The 20,370-nt window shown below is 48.1% G+C and overlaps 1 protein-coding gene across 7 annotated transcripts in view; it reads right to left on the reverse strand.

The window, feature by feature from the left end:
* The window catches only part of LOC105492381 (cordon-bleu WH2 repeat protein), a 300,253-nt gene extending 283,421 nt beyond the window's left edge, over positions 1–16,832 (reverse strand). For 3 of the 7 annotated variants that reach the window (XM_011759450.3, XM_011759453.3, XM_011759455.3), the window contains exon 1: positions 16,575–16,831. In XM_011759450.3, the coding sequence (XP_011757752.2) occupies positions 16,575–16,615 (41 nt within the window). In that variant the 5' untranslated portion in view covers positions 16,616–16,831. Of the gene's footprint in view, positions 1–16,574 lie in introns of all 7 variants that reach the window. The other 4 variants (XM_011759456.2, XM_011759454.3, XM_011759457.3 and 1 more) reach the window with 4 other exon arrangements.
* Between the last annotated feature and the right edge of the window lie 3,538 nt (positions 16,833–20,370).

Raw genomic sequence — 20,370 nt, forward strand, 5'->3', positions numbered from 1 at the left:
TCTGACCCCCACGACCCAGTCTATTGCCCTTGTGCCTTCCGTACTTCCCTATTACACATGCTCATGCTTGCCTTAGATTTCAGAATCAAAACTGAGGTTTGCTTTTTTGTTTTGTTTTGTTTTTTTGAGATGGAGTCTCACTCTGTTGCCCAGGCTGGAGTGCAGTGGCACCATGTCAGCTCACTGCAACCTCTGTCTCCTGGGTCCAAGCAATTCTCCTCTCTCAGCCTCCTGAGTAGCTGGGATTACAGGCACCCCCCACCACGCCCGGCTAATTTTCGTATTTTTAGTAGAGATGGGGTTTCACCATGTTGGCCAGGCTGGTCTCGAACTCCTGACCTCAGGTGATCTGCCTGCCTTAGCCTCCCGAAGTGCTGGGATTACAGGCGTGAGCCACTGCGCCTGGCCAAAACAGAGGTTATTAAACCGTGGAAGGCTCTCACACCTGGCCTGGGTCTGGACCCTTCTTACCCAGAGTGTCACCTGATGTGTTAGAAGGAGCCACGCGGTATGTTAGAAGGAGTTGCGTGCTCCTATAGGCCTGGGTCTGCATCCTGTCACCACTGCCCAGGTGACGCAGGAACACAGTCTGGGGCTCACTGTACTCGTGGGTAAATTGGGAGAATGCCTTCTCTGGGGAGCTCTGCAGAGGAAGTGATAACTGCCAGTCCACCTGTGAGGACTGAGGACTGAGCCTGCCACCGCACTCACTTCCTCTCGGGACACTCACACCCTCCCAAGGACCTGAGTTGTTCCTGCCATTCACAGTTCCTGGAAAACGCTCCCCACCCCTCTCCCCACTTCTAGCTCAGACTCACAACTGTCATCAGGGGCCCTGGGATCCTTTCCAGGGATATCTGAGGAGCATGTGACTGGGTTAGGAGTGTGCGCTGGGCTGTGGGACTGCGGGGTCCAGATGTGGGGTTACCCGCTCCATCGGCTGCCCTTGGTCACCATGGTACTATCTTGTGTTCCACGTGCCTCACTGTGAAAATGGGAAGAGCACCCTCAGCCCACACGCTGAGATGAGGAGTGAGTGCGGTGGGATACACGCACCGCCCACTGCGCAGGCTGCTGCTCTGAAGCGCACCCTCCCCTGCTCCCTCCTGCCCTGCCCTGGGCCACTCTCCCCTCCTCTGGGGTTCCCTGGCAGATGTGTCTCTCCTCTGAGACTGCAGCCTCTGGAGGACGCTCACCCTTTATCCTCTTCTGGGCAGGCAGCACCCTCAGCACTAATAGGGCCAGAGAAGAGTGAGTGAGGGAACTTCAACTACCGCGCCGGCACCTCCTTCCTATCCAGCCAGGGGCCTCACAGTCCGCGCTCTGGGCTCTGTGATGGGGAACTGCCTGGGCCCCCATCACCTGTACCTCAGCGGGGAGCTCACAACACAGCAGCACTGCCCCTTCCTTCACAGCGGTACTGCGGGTGGTGAGGCCAAGCCCTTGTCTCTCAGGCCTGGGCCGTGTTCTGCAGGCTGTCCCTGCTAGGCCCCACCCTCTCTTCTTTCCTCCGGGGCTTCTCCCATACCTGGGTGTCGATCTAATATTCGAAGAACCACCTTCATCTGTAAGCAAGCTGCTCCTCTGCTTAAGGTCTCCGACCAATCCCCCAGCTCTTCCAGAGAAAATCCAAACCCCCAAGTTGCCTGCCCACTGCTACGTGGTTCCAAGTCACAGATTCCAGCCGCGGATCCAGGCATCTAAGTCATCTGCCGTCCTCAGTGTCCCTTCCAGTGGACTGCAGGTTCCTCCGCTCTGTGGGGTCCCACTGTGCTGGGAACCCCTGTATGTTCCTCCATCCTCGGGCTTCCATTCCTGGCGGTGGTCCACGCCTGCCTCTCTGCCCAGCCACATTTTATCTAGTTTTCAACCCCCAGTTCAAAACCTGGAAGCTTTGCCTCTCCCAGCTTCAAAGAGGCATGGCTCCTAAACAGTCAGAGCCAGGCGCCTCTCCCCTGGTTGGCTCTGATGGGTCTTCAGTGTCGTGGCCCTCCTGGAGGGCAGCCACTGAGCTGCATGTCTCCGCAGCCTGGCCCCATCCTAGGAGGTGCTTACAAAATAGGTGAAGACTGCTCGGCTAACAAGGGCGAAGGCCTGGCCTCACTCCCACCATAATAAATTTGGAGGGGGTCACATAAATAAAGCAATGATGCCATCATTTCCTAGCAGTTAAGTTTTACAAGAAATTCTACCACTAAAGTAAATTGATAAGACCAATAATTTTCTTCCTAAAGATTCACAATTCCGGACCAGGTTTGGTGGCTCACGCCTGTAATCCCAGCACTTTGGGAGGCCGAGGTGGGTGGATTGCCTGAGGTCGGGAGCTCAAGACCAACGTAGCCAACATGGAGAAACCCTGTCTCTACTAAAAATATAAAATTAGCTAGGTGTGGTGGTACAGGCCTGTAATCCCAGCTACTCAGGAGGCTGAGGCAGGAGAATCACTTGAACCCAGGAGGCGGAGGTTGCGGTGAGTCGATATCATGCCATTGCACTCCAGCCTGGGCAACAAGAGTGAAACTCCGTCTCAAAAAAAAAAAAGTCACAATTCTGGGCTGGGTGTGGTCGTTTAGGCCTATAATCCCAACACTTTGGGGAGCCAAGACAGGGAGGATTGATTGAGGCCAGGAGTACAAGACTGGCCTGGTCAATGTAGCAAGACTCTATTTCTAAGAAAAATAATAATAATAATTCACAATTCTGGTATAATAATTGTGCTTTCAAAATACTGAAACTTCACTAAGATCAGTTTTACTCGTTGGTAATAAATTACCACTTTAAAAGACAATGCTATACAGGGCACCAAGCACTGTTATCAGAGAGTGTTACAGACGCCTCACCCCTCACCCCCAACCAAACGGCTGTGGTGACTCAGTTTTTGGCATGTGCTAAATCACCAGCTCAGTCTTCCCAATGTAATGCTGAAACTATGACAACAGTAACCCACTCACAGGGCTGTCGGCTGAGAAACAAGCTACTGTTTTATCACTGCAATAGAAACCTGTACTTCACAAATTAGAATGTTTTAAAATACAATACATTGATGTTTTCCCAAGCCTCATGACAAAGTTAACACAATAGATCATAATTTCACATTTATGCTTTTACATTTGGATGCAGAGATAGACACAAACGCTTTATACCCTTTTATAAAATCTGGGGACACAAAACCTAAACGAATGGTGGACAGGAAAGCCCACCATCCAAAACCAGCAATCCCGGGCCAGGCGTGGTGGCTCACACCTGTAATCCCAGCACTTTGGGAGGCCAAGGCAGCCAGATTGCCTGACTCAGGAGTTGAAGACCAGCAAAACCCATCTCTACAAACAAACAAACAAAAATACAAAACCAGCAATCCCGTCTCTGTGCGCACCTGACTTGACCACGCGTGCAGAGGCGGTTCCACTGGAGGTGAGAGGTGATGGGGTGGCGTCCCCAGCCCTCCCAGATGGAGGCAGCCACAGAAACAGAGCCATCACTTATCATTACTTTCCTCTAGCAAAAACAGACTCATTCCACAAGGAAGTGTGTCAAAGCAACTGGTGTTCATGAGCACCTATTTATTTACATGAAGTTAATGTGCCTGGGAGAGGGATTTTACCAAGCTCTGAGATGTTACATGTGACAAACGCAGACATGTATCAAAATTCAGCTTATCTGCTGATCCAACTCCAAACAGGGAAGGTACAAATGTATCCTGATCTGTTCTGTGTGGATCCTTTCCTTAGACTTTTCCCAGTGGGTCTACAGACTGGCTGAGGATTTTATCTAATATCCAAACATCACTTTTAAAGGTGGTCATCCATTGTTATTATTTTTCTCTGAGTGGTGTGTAGAGCTGCCCACAGAACACATGAGACAGGCTGCTGACTACGTGCACACCAACACTAAACTCAGACATTTATTTTTATATTCTTTTAATGGGTAAAGGGTTTCATGGAATAATGCGGGTGGCACCCTGAAGTTCAGAGGGAAGTCCCCACACGCTAGTGCTCCCCCAAAACCACTCACTGGTCCAATAGTCAGGAGACCAGAATCCAGTCCCAGGTTGTCACCAGTACCAAGGTCAGCTTGGAAAGTGACAGTGTGAGAGAGGCAGCCACACCTGCATGACAGAGGAATCACGGTCTCGCCCTCACAGCATCCAAGAACTGCTAGGAGAGCAAAACAAAGGGCACAGCACAATGACCTCTATTTAGAAGTGGTGAGGCAGAGGTCACAGGCGGGTCCAGCCTTCTAACAAAGTTCTTCCAGTGGGACAGGAGTCGCCATTCATTCTCCCCACAGTCCCCAACCCACCCTGTCCAGCCCATGACTTCCTCATCAGTGTGACCCACCTGGTCCTGGTACAAACTTGGTTTACAACATCCACTGAAAAACAATTTATGAATACAAGCTATGATTTTTATTGTATTTCTAGTGCTATTTTTCTGTTCTAAACCAAGATTCCTTCTGAGTATTAGAATCATTAGTTTCCTATCAAGGTGGCACTGGCCGCATTTTTACCATAAGAAAACAGAATGGTAGCAGTAATATTTCCTACTGGAAAGGCAGTGCAAGTCTTTGTAAAAACAGGTGTCTGGATAGAGTTGCACATCTATTATATATTCTTGGTCCAGAATGATGGAATACTGGCAGAAAAACAATAATGGGAAAATAACAATATTTTATAATGAGAAAAGAATTGAAAAAAAAATAGGAACTGTGACAGGCCCTCCACTGATGCTGTTACTCCTGGTCTCTAATTATCTCATAAAACCCTGCAATCCAGTCATCTCCGCCTTAGTCATGAGGGATGAGGAGGTTAAACAGTCCCTCGGAGTGACACAGCTTTCAGGGGGAAGGTGGAAGTGCGGGCCTTGTCCTTCCACTCACATTCTGTAGGTTGACACCCTCACCAAGAAGTTACCAGAGAGCTGCAAACCAGCCATGCTACCCAGAGCCCCCACCCCTCCAAATGCCAGCACCACTAGGTAGCGCAAGGGCCTCTGTCACTGTGACACAACAAAGAGGGACACAAGCTGAGCCTTGTGGAAAATCTGTTTTAGTTATATGTCACTTTCACTTGTTTAAAATAAATAAGAACATCTTTTCACGACAACAAACATTTAGCATTATAAAAACACCACCCTAAGTAAAAAAAGTTACACAAATGAAGTGCATCCCCCTCCCAGGCACATGGGTAAATCATGAAAGCCAGCCCAGTGTAAACACAAGCCGTGTATTACTTCCCATCAGGCTCTGCAGCCAGTCTTATCCCTGACTGTAAGAATACTGTATAATTTTAAACTCAGAAAATGAAAAGTAAACATCAAGAAAACATTTCTAACATATAATTTTCCTGTGAGGTTGCCGTCTAGATACCTCATCTAAAAAGCAATATTTTCTACAGATCAACAGTTGAAATAAAAAGACAAAAGGTATAATCTTCCAACTTGGTGCATGTCATTTAGAACAATCAGTTCTAACAGAAGGAGGATTCTGCACAGGTGAGTGAAACATCGTAAGGAGGATAAATTACTTTTGTGAAAGTGACTAAAACTAAATTTTAAAAAAATAGATTGAGGGACATTCTGCTTTCATAGGCCCCAGGAGAGCCAAGAACACACAGCTAATTCACGGCACTAAAAAGCCCCTAAACCAGGTACCAGGTATGCACTTAAAATATTGTGCTCAATGATGGCCAGGCGTGGTGTCTCATGCCTGTAATCCCAGCACTTTGGGAGGCTAAGGCAGGTGGATCACTTGAGGTCAGGAGTTCGAGACCAGCCCAGCCAACATGGTGAAGCCCTGTCACTACTAAAATATAAAAAAAATTAGCCAGGCATGGTGGCACGTGCCTGTAATCCCAGCTACTTGGGAGGATGAGGCAGGAGAACTGCTGGAACCCAGGAGATGGAGGTTGCAGTGAGCTGAGATCTGAGATCACATCACTGTACTCCAGCCCACGTGACAGAGCAAGACTCTGTCTTGGGGAGAAAAAAAACAAAACACTGTACTTGATGAATGAAGATGGCTCTTGCTTCCCAAGTGTCTTGAGGTGTGAGCTGTAATGCAGATGAGTGGGATCCCACGAGCACAGTGACACTAGGCACCATGAACCTAGAGGGGCTTGGAAGTGCCACACACCAGGGCTATTTTCTCCCCATGCTCAGCTCATCCCTACTGGAGGGTGTTGGCCTCTAGAAGCCCCAACACTGTCTAGCATGCCCAGGCTAACAGGGCCCAACTCACCTGCAGAAAAGAGGCCCTAAAAGCATCACCCAGCTCATTACGGAGGCTCTTGCAGCCTGGAGCAAGGGCTGCATAAAGTTACCTAAAGAAAACACAATTAGTGAATTTGTGGGTCTGGGTTCTGTATAGCTTCTACTTTGAAGGAAGCTCATGTACTGAACAGAGCAGAGCTCTGTGTTTTCATTAAATTTATCAGCCCAAGACACTGAGCTGGGCCAACATCCTGTACAAAAGAGAAGACTTTTCAATATCTATTAATTAATCAGCCAGTATCAAGGCAGAACATCTTGCTTTGACGAGGGAGAATCTGGATTCGACTCCTTACACTAATTCATAACTGCTCTGTGCTCTACAACAGCTGAGTTTGGTCCTCTCCTATCACACCCCACGTATTTCTTTGAAAAAGTAAAATCCCACCTAAGAGTCTCAGGAGTCACACATGCTAGAAATGCATGAGTTCTGTCACAATCAAACAGGTAATCATGAGGCTCCTATACCAGGAATAAGTCATAAGGATGTCTGCAGGCAGACTGGCTTTTCATGGCAAAATGCTGCTGAGACACTCCAGGGCTTCAGAAATAGAGCAGAGCAACATCGTCCTTCACCCTGCAGGGAGCCAGGGCAGCAGCTTTCATAAAGCAGCTTTGGAAATGAGTTCCGTGCTTCAATGTGGCCTAGCAGAGTGGCCAAGAACGAGGACATGGACACTGACAAGAGACTTCAGGGTCACATGGCAATCTCACCTACAAAACCAAGAGGACAGACAGGGTGCGGTGGCTCAGGCCGGTAATCCCAACGCTTTGGGAGGCCAAGGTGGGTGGATCACTTGAGGTCAGGAGTTCAAGACCAGTCTGACCAATATGGTGAAACCCCGTCTCTACTAAAAATACAAAAAATATTAGCCAGGCGTGGTGGCGCAGGCCTGTGATCCCAGCTACTTACGAGGCTGAGGCAGAAGAATCGCTTGAAAGAGGTAGAGGTTGCAGTGAGCTGAGATCATGCCACTGCATTCCAGCCTGGGTGACAGAGCAAGACTCCATCTCAAAACAAAAACAAAAACGAGAAACGCAGAGGACAGTATTGTCCTACCCACATCAGAGGGCCCTGATGGGAAGAGCCAGACCTCCCACGCACAAGGAGCAGGCTCTGACCATCTCCTACCTCTGTCAGCTAGACAATGGCAGCAAGCAAGTGGCTCAAATGCAGAAATACGGCAAGTCCTTGTGAAGAACATTTTTGTGTCCTCCTTTAGAAAAACCTATCATTCTAAAAATGTGAAACATGATGGTAAGTAAAAATAAATGGACAAATAATAAGGAAATATTCCAAACTGAAATATTTTTCAGTTTAGTCTAGCTTCCAAACTAGTTTTCCTTACTTTTCCGTTTATTGCGAAATTCACAAATTAACTGCATTCAGAACACAGTCTTTGATTGTGGTTTGTGCCACTGAAACCAACTGAAACCAATCAAATATTTCTGAGAAGTGGTAAAGTGTAGCGATTTAGCGGGTTGTTCCAGCATGAGAAACATTCAGACTTCATGACCCCAATTCACACTTTTTAAATCCAATTGGGTGGCTTGGCTCTTGTGAATGATCTGCAATTCACTCTTCCTATGTGTGACGTTGTTAGAGCGCAGATAACCATTATCACGTAATAAGTGGTTTAGGCAGGAGTAGGAGGAAGAAAGTTCTCAGTTCCACCCGAAACTAATTCTACCTGGTAGCTATAGACAACAAGACAGATGGACAGGTGGACAGACGGGAAAGCCTGGCAAGGACCTGCCCTGCATGGCAAATGTTTAGACTCTGGCTGCTGTCCATCAGTCTCCCTCCAGGCTAACGGTTTGTGCATTGCACATTAGTGGATTTTGCACTTAATTAAGAGGGTTCTAGCCAACCAAACTGCATTTAGAGACTAAAAAATTAGCCACATGAACGAAAGTATACACTTTGGCTGCATTAACACTCTTCCCCAGGACTATTTTTAAATACAACTCCCAAGCCATTAAGTTTGAAAACTGCCAGAACTGATTTGGTAATCTGCTGCTTTGCCAAGTGCTGGAAGTTAGCTTTAACTTCATGCCCACTCTCACACAGATAGACAGACACACACTCATACACACACTCACACACACAGCTGGTTTTCCCATTCTGTTCCTTAGCTTTAGTTTGCTACTTACTTAACTGCTCAAGCCATCCACATGTAATTGCAAAGTTAATCCAGTTGGTATTTCTCCTCTTCCAGCTCTATGAGTCCTTAAGCCACACAGAGCACTTATGATAAGACAACGCTTTGCCAATACTCCTCATTCTAACAAGGACTCTCTCCAACCTGCCTACCTCCTCCAAACCAGCAGGAAGCTCTGACTTTCCCAGGTGCAACTACCGTAAGGGCTGGGGCTGGGGGATCCTCTTTCCCCCACTCCTCCAGGATGGGGCCCACTATGAATAAGTGGAAGTGGCTGGCTATAGCATGGACAAGGAGAACAGAGACGTCATAAAAAGCAAAGGATGTCAGCACCCTGATGTGTTGCAAATGCAAAGTCCTGTTTACCACTGGCCTTTAAAATTTCAGCATAAACGTCACTCCCTCCCCTTAGATGTCTGGAAGGCATGGGCTTTGTAGGTCACAGCTCTACATGACGTGGATATGTGTCACAGCAAACTAAGGACATGTTTTTCAGAAAGGCCAGAAACTGTCAACCCCTTCCCAAGACCCTGGCGGGGAGAAGAGGAGCCACATGCTCACTGGAGTCACCTACCCATCTGTACACTTTAACACCTACTTTCCCCCGGCCCTCACAGGAGTCATAAATGCAATCATGATGGCTAACATCTCTGTTCCCCCTGCCTCCAAGCTGCCCTTTTAAGGACCATGTGATTATGGTTGGGGCAAGGGGACATAAGCAAAGGGACTTGTATGGCTGGCAGGTGGAATACGAAAGGACAGGGTGCATCTCCCCCCTCCTCAGGCCAGGCTGGAACAGATGGAGACTGCACACTAGCCACAGTCGAGCACCAAATAAAAATCAGCAGGTCTCTGGGAACACTGCACCCCAACATCAGCCCAGGACCCCCACGGTGGACTTTTAGATAAGAGAGAGAATTATCTCCTCTTTAAGCCACTACCACTTTATGTTCCTCAACATAAGACCTCTTAACACCTCCCAAATCTGCACTGAACTAGGCTGCATGACTGGCAAGCACAGTCCAAGCACATCAGTTCCAAATATGTTAGTGCCAGTAGATCGGTCTGTTCTCATACAGGCTGGCAAAAACAAGATTTAAGCAGCAATTTAAGAAACAGTTTTTTTGAACGAGGACTCTAGAATATTCTGGGAACACTGAATCATATGATTTCAGAGCTCACATGAGTCTACGATCATGTTATCTAACTCCTTCCACGAGCAAGAGGGAATCAGGGATTGTTCTGTGCATCACAGGCCACAAACCGATGACACAAAAGCTTACAAAGTGATAGTCCTGGCTCCAAGCAGCTGCTCAGAATTCAGTGGGTCAGAGGGGCAAGTAAAGGGACAATCATAATCCCATAGGAGGTTTTCGGACAGGGGAGGGCGTGGGGTGTGAGAGGGCTACTCTCAGAAGGCCTCCTGGGGGAGCCCCAGCTGCAGCTTAAACAATAAGCAGGTGGCATTCTGAGAAAGGGGCAAGAAGGCTCTCCAGGCCAAGGCAGCCAGAAAGCCTGAGACCCCGGGCGAGGCCTGGGAAGCTGCGGTGGCAAACAAAGAGTGGCAAATCCAAAGGCTGGAGCCTCACTGTCCACTGGCACTAGCCGCACACAGCTATTTAAGTTTAAATGAATTAAAATTTTAAAAGGTGAAAGACTCAGCTCCTAGTTGCAGTAGTCACCAGTCAGGTGTTCAGAAGCACCTGTGGCACCACTGGTGGAGAACACTGGCGCCTGACAGCAACATCAGCAGACAGCCCTGAGCTGAGCAAGTGAGGAGAGGCCCCACCAGGATGGGTCTGCAGGCTGTGTGGAGAAGGAGCAATTTCACCTTGGACAACTGGCACCAGGGTCCAAAGCTCTTGTTCCTGAGATAATTCTCTTTCCACTAATCCTCCCGCTGTCTGCCTTTGATAGAAGAAAGTCAGTAAGATTAACAAATAAGCAGAGGGCATTCTGAATCAGGGAAGGATGCCCTGTCTGGCCCTTGCCAGCCTCTGTCTGGACGGAGGTGGGAGCATCCCTAAGGCAATGGCTCCCCAGGGGAATTCAGGTTCTTGGGCAGTGAATGCTAGAGGGCCACCTGGGAGACAAGAGATGGGATCGACCAGCCAGGACTCCTGACTTACCTGGTTTATCTTTAGAGGGTTGTTTTTGTTTTGTTTTGTTTTGTTGAGACAGAGTCTCTTTCTGTTATCAGGTGGAGTGCAGTGGCACAATCTCGGCTCACCGCAACCTCTGCCTCCCGGGTTCAAGCGATTCTCCTGCATCAGCCTCCTGAGTAGCTGGGATTACAGGCGCCTGCCACCACGCCCGGCTAATTTTTGTATTTTTAGTAGAGACGTGGTTTCATCATGTTGGCCAGGATGGTCTCGATCTCTTGACCTCGTGATCTGCCCACCTCAGCCTCCCAAAGTGCTGGGATTACAGGCGTGAGCCACCGAGCCTGGTCGGTTGTATTTTTTTCTTTTCTTTTCTTTTCTTTTTTTTAAGGGATAAGGACTTTATTGGCTTCTCTAAATCAATTGGTGTCTTTTTTACAGGCATCACTTGGTGTGGTGCAGATGGGAACTGGATCTACAAACGTATTTGTACAAAAGTATTTGTGGTCTGGGAATCTGTCTAATCAAATGTATCCAAGAAAAATATACTCTGGCAGTTGCTTAAAAAGCTTTTTCCTTAATAGAAATGTTTTTAGCTGGGGGATTACTCTAATTGGACTTGGCCTGTAGAAGACAAGGCCCTGGCAGGGAGCAGCTCACCACCTGATGAGGAGGGCAGAGGGAGTGTGCTAACACCCCAAGAGGCCACAGAGTTTCTCCCAGCTGGGGAAAGCCATCCTTCTCTGGAGGGGCTGGCTCAGAAGCACAGGGATGGCCCTGAGACAGGCAGCAGGAAATACACACAGTTGGAGACCCATTGTCTATTGTCACACCGAAGGAGACAGCAAACTCTAGTCTAGAATAAATAGCACTAGGACTTGAAAGTATTGACCATCTTTAGCTTTGCAAGAGGCAACTAAAATCATATAAAGTATACATGAGGAAAAAAAGTTTAATTCTATTCCAGGAAAGACAGATGAAAAATACGGAATTATGGAACCATGAAAGAAAATTGACATAGGCTACCCATCAATTCAGGGGCAGAAAGCCAGGGAGTGGCCCTGAAAAATACAGAAACACTCAGGTGACAAGGTGGAAGTGAGAAAGCAAAATATAAAATGGGGGAGGTGGGAACTAAAATTTACAACTCAAATAAATGAAAATCATAAAAGTATAAAAAGGCATATTATCAATACATCTCTATGTAGTAATATAAACCAGTATCAAGTACAGTATTTTAAATAGAGAAAAAGTACAAAGATGAAGGTATGTAAAAGCTTTCAGTGGGTCATGAAATATCAACTTTTTTCCAATAGTATATTTGATATGCTATATATCAAATATAGTATAAGGTAACTGAAAAAAATCACATAACTAAAATTAACCAACACATAAAATCTTCATAATTAAATGTGGATGGGGAGAGAATGAAGGGATGTAAGAAGACACCATATAATAAATACAGGACCTCAGCCAGCTGCAGTGGCTCACACCTGTAATGCCAGCACTTTGGGAGGCCGAGGCGGTCAGATCACGAGGTCGGGAGTTCAAGACCAGCCTGGCCAACATGGTGAAACCCCATCTCTACTAAAAAAAAAAAGCAAAAATTAGCTGGGTGTGGTGGCGCACACCTGTAATCCCAGCTACTCGGGAGGCTGAGGCAGGAGAATCACTTGAACCCAGGAGGCGGAGGTTGCAGTGAGCTGAGGATGCACCATTGCACTCCGGCCTGGGTGACATGGTGAGATTATGTCCCCCCCACCAAAAAGGAAATAAATACAGGAACTCTCTGTTAGTGTATTTACAAAGTTCAAGTCTAAATCAGAACCAAGTGTTATTAGCATATTTAAGATTTGCATGTCCTTGATCTAAATATTACTACTACTTTGGTATCAAATATTTATGCTCACTTTTCAAAACTTTGGATCAATTACAAAACTAAATTCAATCATAAATTTGTAACAAAGCACAAAAGGCCTAGAAACCTAAACTACTTATTATGGTGTATAGATGCATCCTATAATCATTGTTTTCTTAATAATTACAGGAGCACTTGCGTGCACACAGATTATGACTTCATTCCCTGGATCTCAAATTAAGGAGTCCACAGAATCCACGCCTGCATATATGTGGGGGCTACCGCTCTGCCTGGGTCAAGGTTCCACCCAATAATAATCCACTCCACCTGTGCACTGGAGGTCACAAGAAAACACAGGAGGGACTGCAGGCAAAAGTTCCTGGGGGCAGGAGAGACACAACACTTAACAAATACCTTTGTAACATTTTATTCATACTTCAGTTCTATATTCATACTTCAGTTCTATCCACTTTATACAACCACTGAGAAATAATAAAAATGCTGAGACTAGGTGATATTGCAACACAGAAATGTCCAACTCTTCTAATTTATTTGTAAATATTTTAATTACAAAACATTAAAATTCCTAGGCCTACTCTCTACATTACATCAAGCAATCTTTAACTTTTACTTTCTTAAATGAATTGCCAAAATAAAGAGTAGCTCAGAAGTAACGTCTTATAAAAATATTGCTCAAATCTAACGGGAAAAGTTTTATGTAACAGTTCATTATACATGCTCTCATTTGAAAGAATGTAACACATTCTCTAACATGTTAGCCAAAAGCCGAAGGCCTAGAAACCTAAGCCTCCGATTATGGTGTAGAGTTAATATTTCCATAATATTTGCATGCTTATGAGGGTTTAATACAAAATGTCGCTGTGGCTGCCCCAGGTCACTATCAATTGTCACAGACCTTCTACACTTAATACTGCGACGGGACTAGAGTAGCTCAAGTTACCCACTTCGATTAATGTTTTCAAATTTCTTCTGGTTCTAATAATTTGATTAAATAAATACAAATTTATGCAAAGAAATAACAGCTATGTTTACACGAAGTCCACATTTTGATGAAACGGATTAGCAAAACTTTCACTGATTTTTACATGAGCAAACTGCTTGAATACAGCCATTGATCAAATGCACCAGCTGTTTTGACATTTCACGTCATTGGAGATTATTGTATTCTACAGAAACATGTCCTTCCTCCATAGGAAAAAAAAAGTAAGCACGGTCCTGCCAAGCCTTCTTCTGTCCTTTATTAATAGAGGGTCCAATGGGAAATTTAGCCCCCTGTTCTGTAACAGCCGACTACTGGGATGGCTCCCATAAATATTCAGACAAACAGATAAAGTAAACAGATAAAGTATGGAGTTAAATATAGTTCAAAACCTCACCAAAAGGCAATTTGCCTTTATTTGTGTTCTGAGTATTCTGTCAATTCTTATACTTCAACTGAGCTCTAAAACTCCCTAAAAGTCACATCAAGTCTGACTTGTTAGTTTTTGCACACAGCCTCTTTCCTAAAAGAACACTTTCCCCAGGAGTCAAGTAAGTCATATATCACTGTTTTAACGCAATTCCTAGTAAAAACCATACAATTTCAGTCCAAGTAAAAATGCGTATTTGTGTTTTTCACAAAGATAACTAGTAACTACCTATTAATAATTTAGCCAGACATAGAGTCAGTGAATTTACATTCACCAACCTATCTCCCTTCAGTAATCCTCTAGAAGAGCGTTCGTAGGCCATATTTTACAGGGTGAAATCTCCTTAATTCATTGCACCCAGTCTAGCTTGTTTTTGTACAACACAAGGAAGAGTGGTAGTTTCAGCAACAGCAACAGCTTCACCTCATCAGTTTGTCATCATGTGGGAAGACAGTGGCTTACTGAAAGTTTGATTTTATAATAAACGGTTGCAGAATCAGATGGAAAACAAATTTCCCTCAAGAACACTGCAAACACTGCCTTAATGTCAGGGAACAGAGGAGTAATCTCAGTGAAGAGCCAATAGAATCTGCCTGCCACCAATAATGTACTAAGGCCAGAAATTTCACAGCAATATCCAACCTTTATAATTAGCAAGCATACACCTAAATTATGTAAAATATTGAAAGACCTAACACCATATATCTCCTCAGATTTGAACACAAAATTGCTTATTAAACATGTAATTCTTGTCTGAAAAGCTATTAAGGATATTAATATTTTACTGATGCTTCTTAATGTTAATGCAGAAAGGATTAACAAATGACAAAGTAACTGAGAACAATAGAAGTTAAAAATAATATGTCTACATTTCTTGGACAAAGATGTTCGGACAAGTAAATTAGACACTGGATACGAGTGAGGGAAAGAACTGAATGCATCAGGAATAATAATTTCATGTTTTCCATAGCAAAAATCCTTAGTTTTCCTTTGCCATTCAAATATGAAGGCCAATCAGAGCTTTGGCAAGCACTGAGGCCAGCCCTCGCCTCCCTCTTGCTACACAGTACCAGGCTGAAAAGACTGCCGCGCTCTTAGGGTACATCCTTTCACTTCTATCATTAGACTCCCTTCAAGGATCTTACGGATACTCTTTAGATACAGTTTTGCCAGCCTTTTAAATGTTCTCTGTCTTCATATTTATTTATAAAGTGATAGTGACAAAATAATTCAGTGTCCTTAAATAGGCTCATTTAATAGGCTATGAAAGCCACAGATTTAAAGATACCTCTGTTTCACATTTCCCTATGTTATTTTGGGATGCCCATTACCATGAAAAAGGATTTCCCACATTTATTTTCTTTCTAGGGAATTTGTTTATTCAAAGAGAATTATATAACCACCAATAAGTGCACTGCAAAAAAAAAAAAAAGAGAGAGAGAGAGAGAAAGAAAACTTCTTTTACACATTTCTCAGCTTCAGGATTATTTGATTTGCTAATCTGGCTCACTTTTTCCCGGCATTAAAGGAAAACTTTAAAATTTAAAAAACAGCCCAATTGAAAGTCTTTTACACACTTGGGCAACACGCCTGCCTATGGGCACATGGGCAGGGTGAGTCAGTGGGACACAACTGTAACAGAAAAAAAGATTTGTTGTCCCCAAAACTGCCTCCTTCAAGTCCAGTTGCCATAGCAGAAAGTGGGCCCATTCGGTAAGCAGGTGCAGGACTCACCCCAACCCTCATTCCATTTGCAAGACTCATACACATTTGCTCCAGGCAAGCGAGCGAGGTCGAAGGTCCCCAGCACGCCGCGCTGAAATCTACAAAGTACGCCGGGACTGAGCGCGACCCCGCGGCCCAGCCTGCGCTGCTGGCCGGGATGGGCACGGCCCACCTGGCTCGGGATCTGGATAATGAGCAGGGCTGCTAGTCCTGCATGAGGGAAATTACTCTTTATGCGAGTCAAATCCTGAATGTAACGTGTAATCCTTGCACGCAAGGTGTGGGGATGGCAAACAGAAACCCGGAGAGGTTTAGGCAGAAGCCGAATCGCGAAGACAGGGATGGGCCCCTAGACTCGCGGGTGCGCTACGGCTGTCTGCGCCTCAGGCCTGGCCCCACCAGGGCGCCCCTTCCACTGCCAGGGGAGACCCTGGAATAAAGGCAGGAAGGGAGAGCTGCTGCCATGAAACCCTCCGGGGAATCCGAACACCTCTCGAGAACGCGGGGCCCGGGAGGCTGCGAAGCCGGGGAGCCCTCCCCTCCACGCTAGCGGGAGAGCCGACCCTGGGGCTGCCGCCGCGGCCGGGAGAGGGAAGACTTGGTCGGAACACTGGCAGGGGGCAAGCCTGCAGGGACGAGGCCGGAGTTAAAGGCCGGGCGTCCCTTCGCTACCCGCTCCACCCCTATGGCAAACACTTCGGGGGCCTGAGGAAAGCTCTGAGCTGAGCGGGGGCTGTGCTGGCGGGGACCCCATGAGGACGCTTGCATACAAACCACCCCGCGCGAAAAGTGCGCTCCGGCCCCGGCCGGACACGGTTACCTGGGCAACGACCCGGGCGCCCAAAGTATACAGCACGCACCACCACCCAACACCAGCACCGAACACCAGCACCGCACCACCTGCTCCACCACTACCACCAGCACCCGCTGGGACAGCAGAGAGGGGGCCCTGCCCCGGAGCGAGCGGTGCGGACGCAGGCGTCCGAGCCCAGGGAAGACCCCGCTCCACCCCGCCGGACCGCGGGGCAGCTTACCCGGTCGGGGGCTTGGCCGCCGAGGCGCGCGGCGCGTCCATGGTGCCGGGGGCCGGGACGCGGGCGGTGCTCGGGCCCCGCCGAGTCAGGCGTTGGCTGCGGCCGCCACCGCTGCCGCCCTCATTCACTTTTTCCGCGCTGACCCATCGTCCTCCCACGCGGGCCGGCGGAGGACAGCGGCGGAGCGGGGCGGACGGAAGGGGCTGGAACCGTCTCTGGCGGGCGGGGGCGCCGGGAGCGCTGGGAGGGGCTGGCGGCGGCGCGGGGCGGGGGCGGCGGGAGCAAGGTGCGCCGCGCCCCCGCCCCGGCTGGCTCCGCGCGCCCTCCGGAGCACCGCCCCCGCCCCGCCCCGCCTACTCCGAGCCCCGACCCGGCCCGCGGCAAGCGTCCGGGGAAGGAATCCCCCGGCACCTGGGCCCAGCACCAACACTCGCGGCTGCGGCAGAGGGCTTCTCCCCGGCAGGGAGCGCGCCCCTCTCTGGGCGGAGTGCGGGAATCCCGGGGCCGGCTCCTCTCTGGCGGAGCTGGGGGAGGGGAACCACCTGGAGCCTGGAGGGCGTGCGAGGGCGAGGTGAGCCGACCTGCGCGGGAGGACTGACGTTGGAGGGTGAGAAGTGAGTGTCCGGCGCCGCTCTCCGACCTGTATCCGTGCAGCAGATGTCTAGTGCGTGGGGTCGCAAAGTGGGAGTCCAGACCAGGAGCGTCAGCAACACCTGGGAATTTGTTAGAAATGCAGATCTGGGGGGTCTACCGGGTCCCACGGAATCAGAAACTGCGCGCTGGAGCGTCGCCTCGCTTTGCTAACAACTCACTCGCTCTGGGTGAATGCACGCTTAAGTTTGCCCACCTGATTCACTGGGCGCTACTGTAGCACAACCTGCCACTCCAGTGCGGGCCGGCGGGCAGATTTGCAGGTCCTGCCCGCCACGCCCGGGCCCAGAGCAAGTCAGCCAGAGGTCCCTGATCTGCCGAACTTCACTTCCACTCTCTAAGATCTTGGTTGGTGTGATGGGCTGACCTATAAAAGTGGCAGTTTCATATGGTTTCAATGACTCGAATAAAAGACCAACAAGAGGCCAGATCGAGCGAGCCTGCACGGCGATCAGCGTTGGGGTTGATGCTCCCCTTGCGATGTTGTCATTGGATGAGGTATCCAGAGGCCTGCGGCGCCTCCCTTCCTCCTTCTGATCCCCTGCTTTCTCATTAACTGAAGGAGGAGGCAGACCAGCCTAGATGCAAAATGTGAGTCCTTGCCCATGGATGGCAGATCTTGGGTGCTCCCTAGCTCCCACCTAGAAGGATTCCTAAGTCCCCAGGTGGCCCTGGGACTCACTGCCCTGCAGTCCAGCCTCCCATGAGTGGAGCACTTTCCTGGCTCAGGACCTCCGGCTGAGATGCTGCTCCACAGTTCTCTTTCTGCAAGTCCTTCTCTTTCCATGGTCTCCCCAAGGAGCCTTTCCTGGCCTCTCTGTCAAAAAGCGCCCTGCTTGGCACAGTGGCTTACACCTGTAACCCCAGCACTCAGGGAGGCCAAGGCTGGAGGAGCGCTTGAGCCCAGGAGTTGGAGACCAGCCTGTGCAACATAGGATAACTCTCTACAAAATAAAAAAATTAGCGGGGCGTAGTGGCACACACCTGTAGTCCCAGCTATGGGAGGGCGGTGAGGGGAGGCAAGCTGGACAATGGAGTGAGGTCCTGTCTCATAATGCAAAATAAAAGCAGCTCTCACCCAAGCTCCTGACTGCTGCCTTGTCCTGACTAATTTTCTTCTGAGCATTTGTCACTCTGTGTGTGTGTGTATATGTGTGTATTATCTATATTTAAATGTAAGTTTATAACGATGTTTGCATGTAATGTGTGTTATATTTATAAACATGTTGTTTATATGAATGCATAAAATTTGTATTTATGCAAACATAAATAAACATGGTAGATACATTATATGTAAATGGAATAGAAAAACATAAATACATATCCTATTCCACATATATTTTGCTCATGTGTTTGGCATTGGTCTCCTCCCCAGAATGTGATCTTAGCAAGTGCTGGTCCCTTGACTGATTTATCACCCCCAGCATCTAGGGCAGTGCCTAGCAGGGTGGAGTCAGTGCTCAGTAAACAAAGGGTGCACTGAATGGACGAATCTCTTCTTGCACCTTGGGTGTGGGTATTAGAGAGTCTCTCCCAAAATCTGGGGAGCCCCTCCTTGCTCTGGACACCACCATGGGAAGGGCTGCCCACGAGGGGCCAGAGCTGAAAACTAGACTAGGCACTGTGAGCCAGACCCCATTGAAGTCCCCAAGGAGAAGTCTACCTCACAGGTGACACATACCCCAAGCACCTGGCAGAGGCAGCAGAAGGAAGTATGGTGGGGGCATGGGGCAAAAGAAGCCCAGAGTGACCCAGTGTCTCAGATGCTGAGCACAGATGGCAACAGGAAGCCCGAAGCAGGTAGATGGTGAAGAATAAGAGAGCTCCTCAACATCCAGGAAAACAATGAGAAGGAGGTGACGTGCCACCTCCAGGCCAAGATGCAATTGCTCTTCTAGGAAGAAGGCCCAGGTGACTCTAGGCCTAGACAACCTCAGATCCTTGGAAGGCCCCCAAACGTCTATTCAGAAACCCAACAGAGAACAGTTTCTAGAAATGAGGTGGAGGGTTAAGCCTGGTTAGAGCTGTCACGATGAGACAGAGAGTAAGGGTCAGACTTGCTGCCAGAGGGAGGAGCTGCACGCTGTGGCCCAGGGCCTGGACACTACATAGGCCAGGACTGCCAATCACTTGTGTCAACTGCGAGGAGGGCCACAGAGCCTGGGGGGCAGGTGGCGCCTGGGACTCAGATTCTGTGCATATTGCCACCCACACTTCCCTGACTGATAAGGGCCTATAGACATGCAACTGTGGGGAGTTGTTTTCCAAAATTGTATAGTTCAACAGATATTTTTGAGCATCTACTGTACACCAGCCTTTGTCTGTGGTGTGGATGTGGCCACCTCATAGGGAGGGCTAGGCAAGGAAATCAGAAGTAACAGGCAGGGCTGAGCTCTTCCAGACAGACAGTGAGAAAGAGGAATACGTGATGGGCTGAAAGCAAAGGGCTGAGCAGGGCCTTGTAGAGGATGGGTCACCAAGATCAGCCTACCACATGTCTCTGAGCAGAATGCGCTCCTTCCTGTGCTTACTAACCTTCAGCGAGCAAATGGCACAATCACATACTAGGGAAACTCAAAGGGAAAGGTGTTCTTTATGGACTCTTTCCTGCACGTGCTTTTAAATGTCCTTATTAAAACTGTCACTTTTTTTTTTTTGAAAGGGAGTCGTTCTGTCGCCCAGGCTGGAGTGCGACGGCGCAATCTTGGCTCACTGCAACCTCCACCTCTCGTGTTCAAGCGATTCTCGTGCCTCAGCCTCTCAAGTGGCCAGGATTACAGGTGCCTGCCACCACACCTGGCTAATTTTTTATATTTTTATTAGAGATGGGGTTTCACCCTGTTGGCCAGGCTGGTCTCAAACTCCTGACCTCAAGTGATCCACCCACATCAGCCTCCCAAAGTGCTGGGATTACAGGCATGAGCAACCACACCTGGCCACTTTTTCAGATGTCGACCATCACTAAATCATCTATATTTTATAGTGTGGCAAACATCCAGGGATATGCTGATAAATGCTTAAAAATGGCATTTTTTATTTTCTAAAAAAGAGCCCCTATTTGTAGCTTTTGCCAGTTTTCCCAGTGTAAACGCACCTTGGCAGATTTCAAGCTAGGGTGTTGTAAAGTCACTGAACAGGGAGTTAC

Source organism: Macaca nemestrina, chromosome 4 (assembly GCF_043159975.1).
Source record: "Macaca nemestrina isolate mMacNem1 chromosome 4, mMacNem.hap1, whole genome shotgun sequence".
Lineage (NCBI taxonomy): Eukaryota > Metazoa > Chordata > Mammalia > Primates > Cercopithecidae > Macaca > Macaca nemestrina.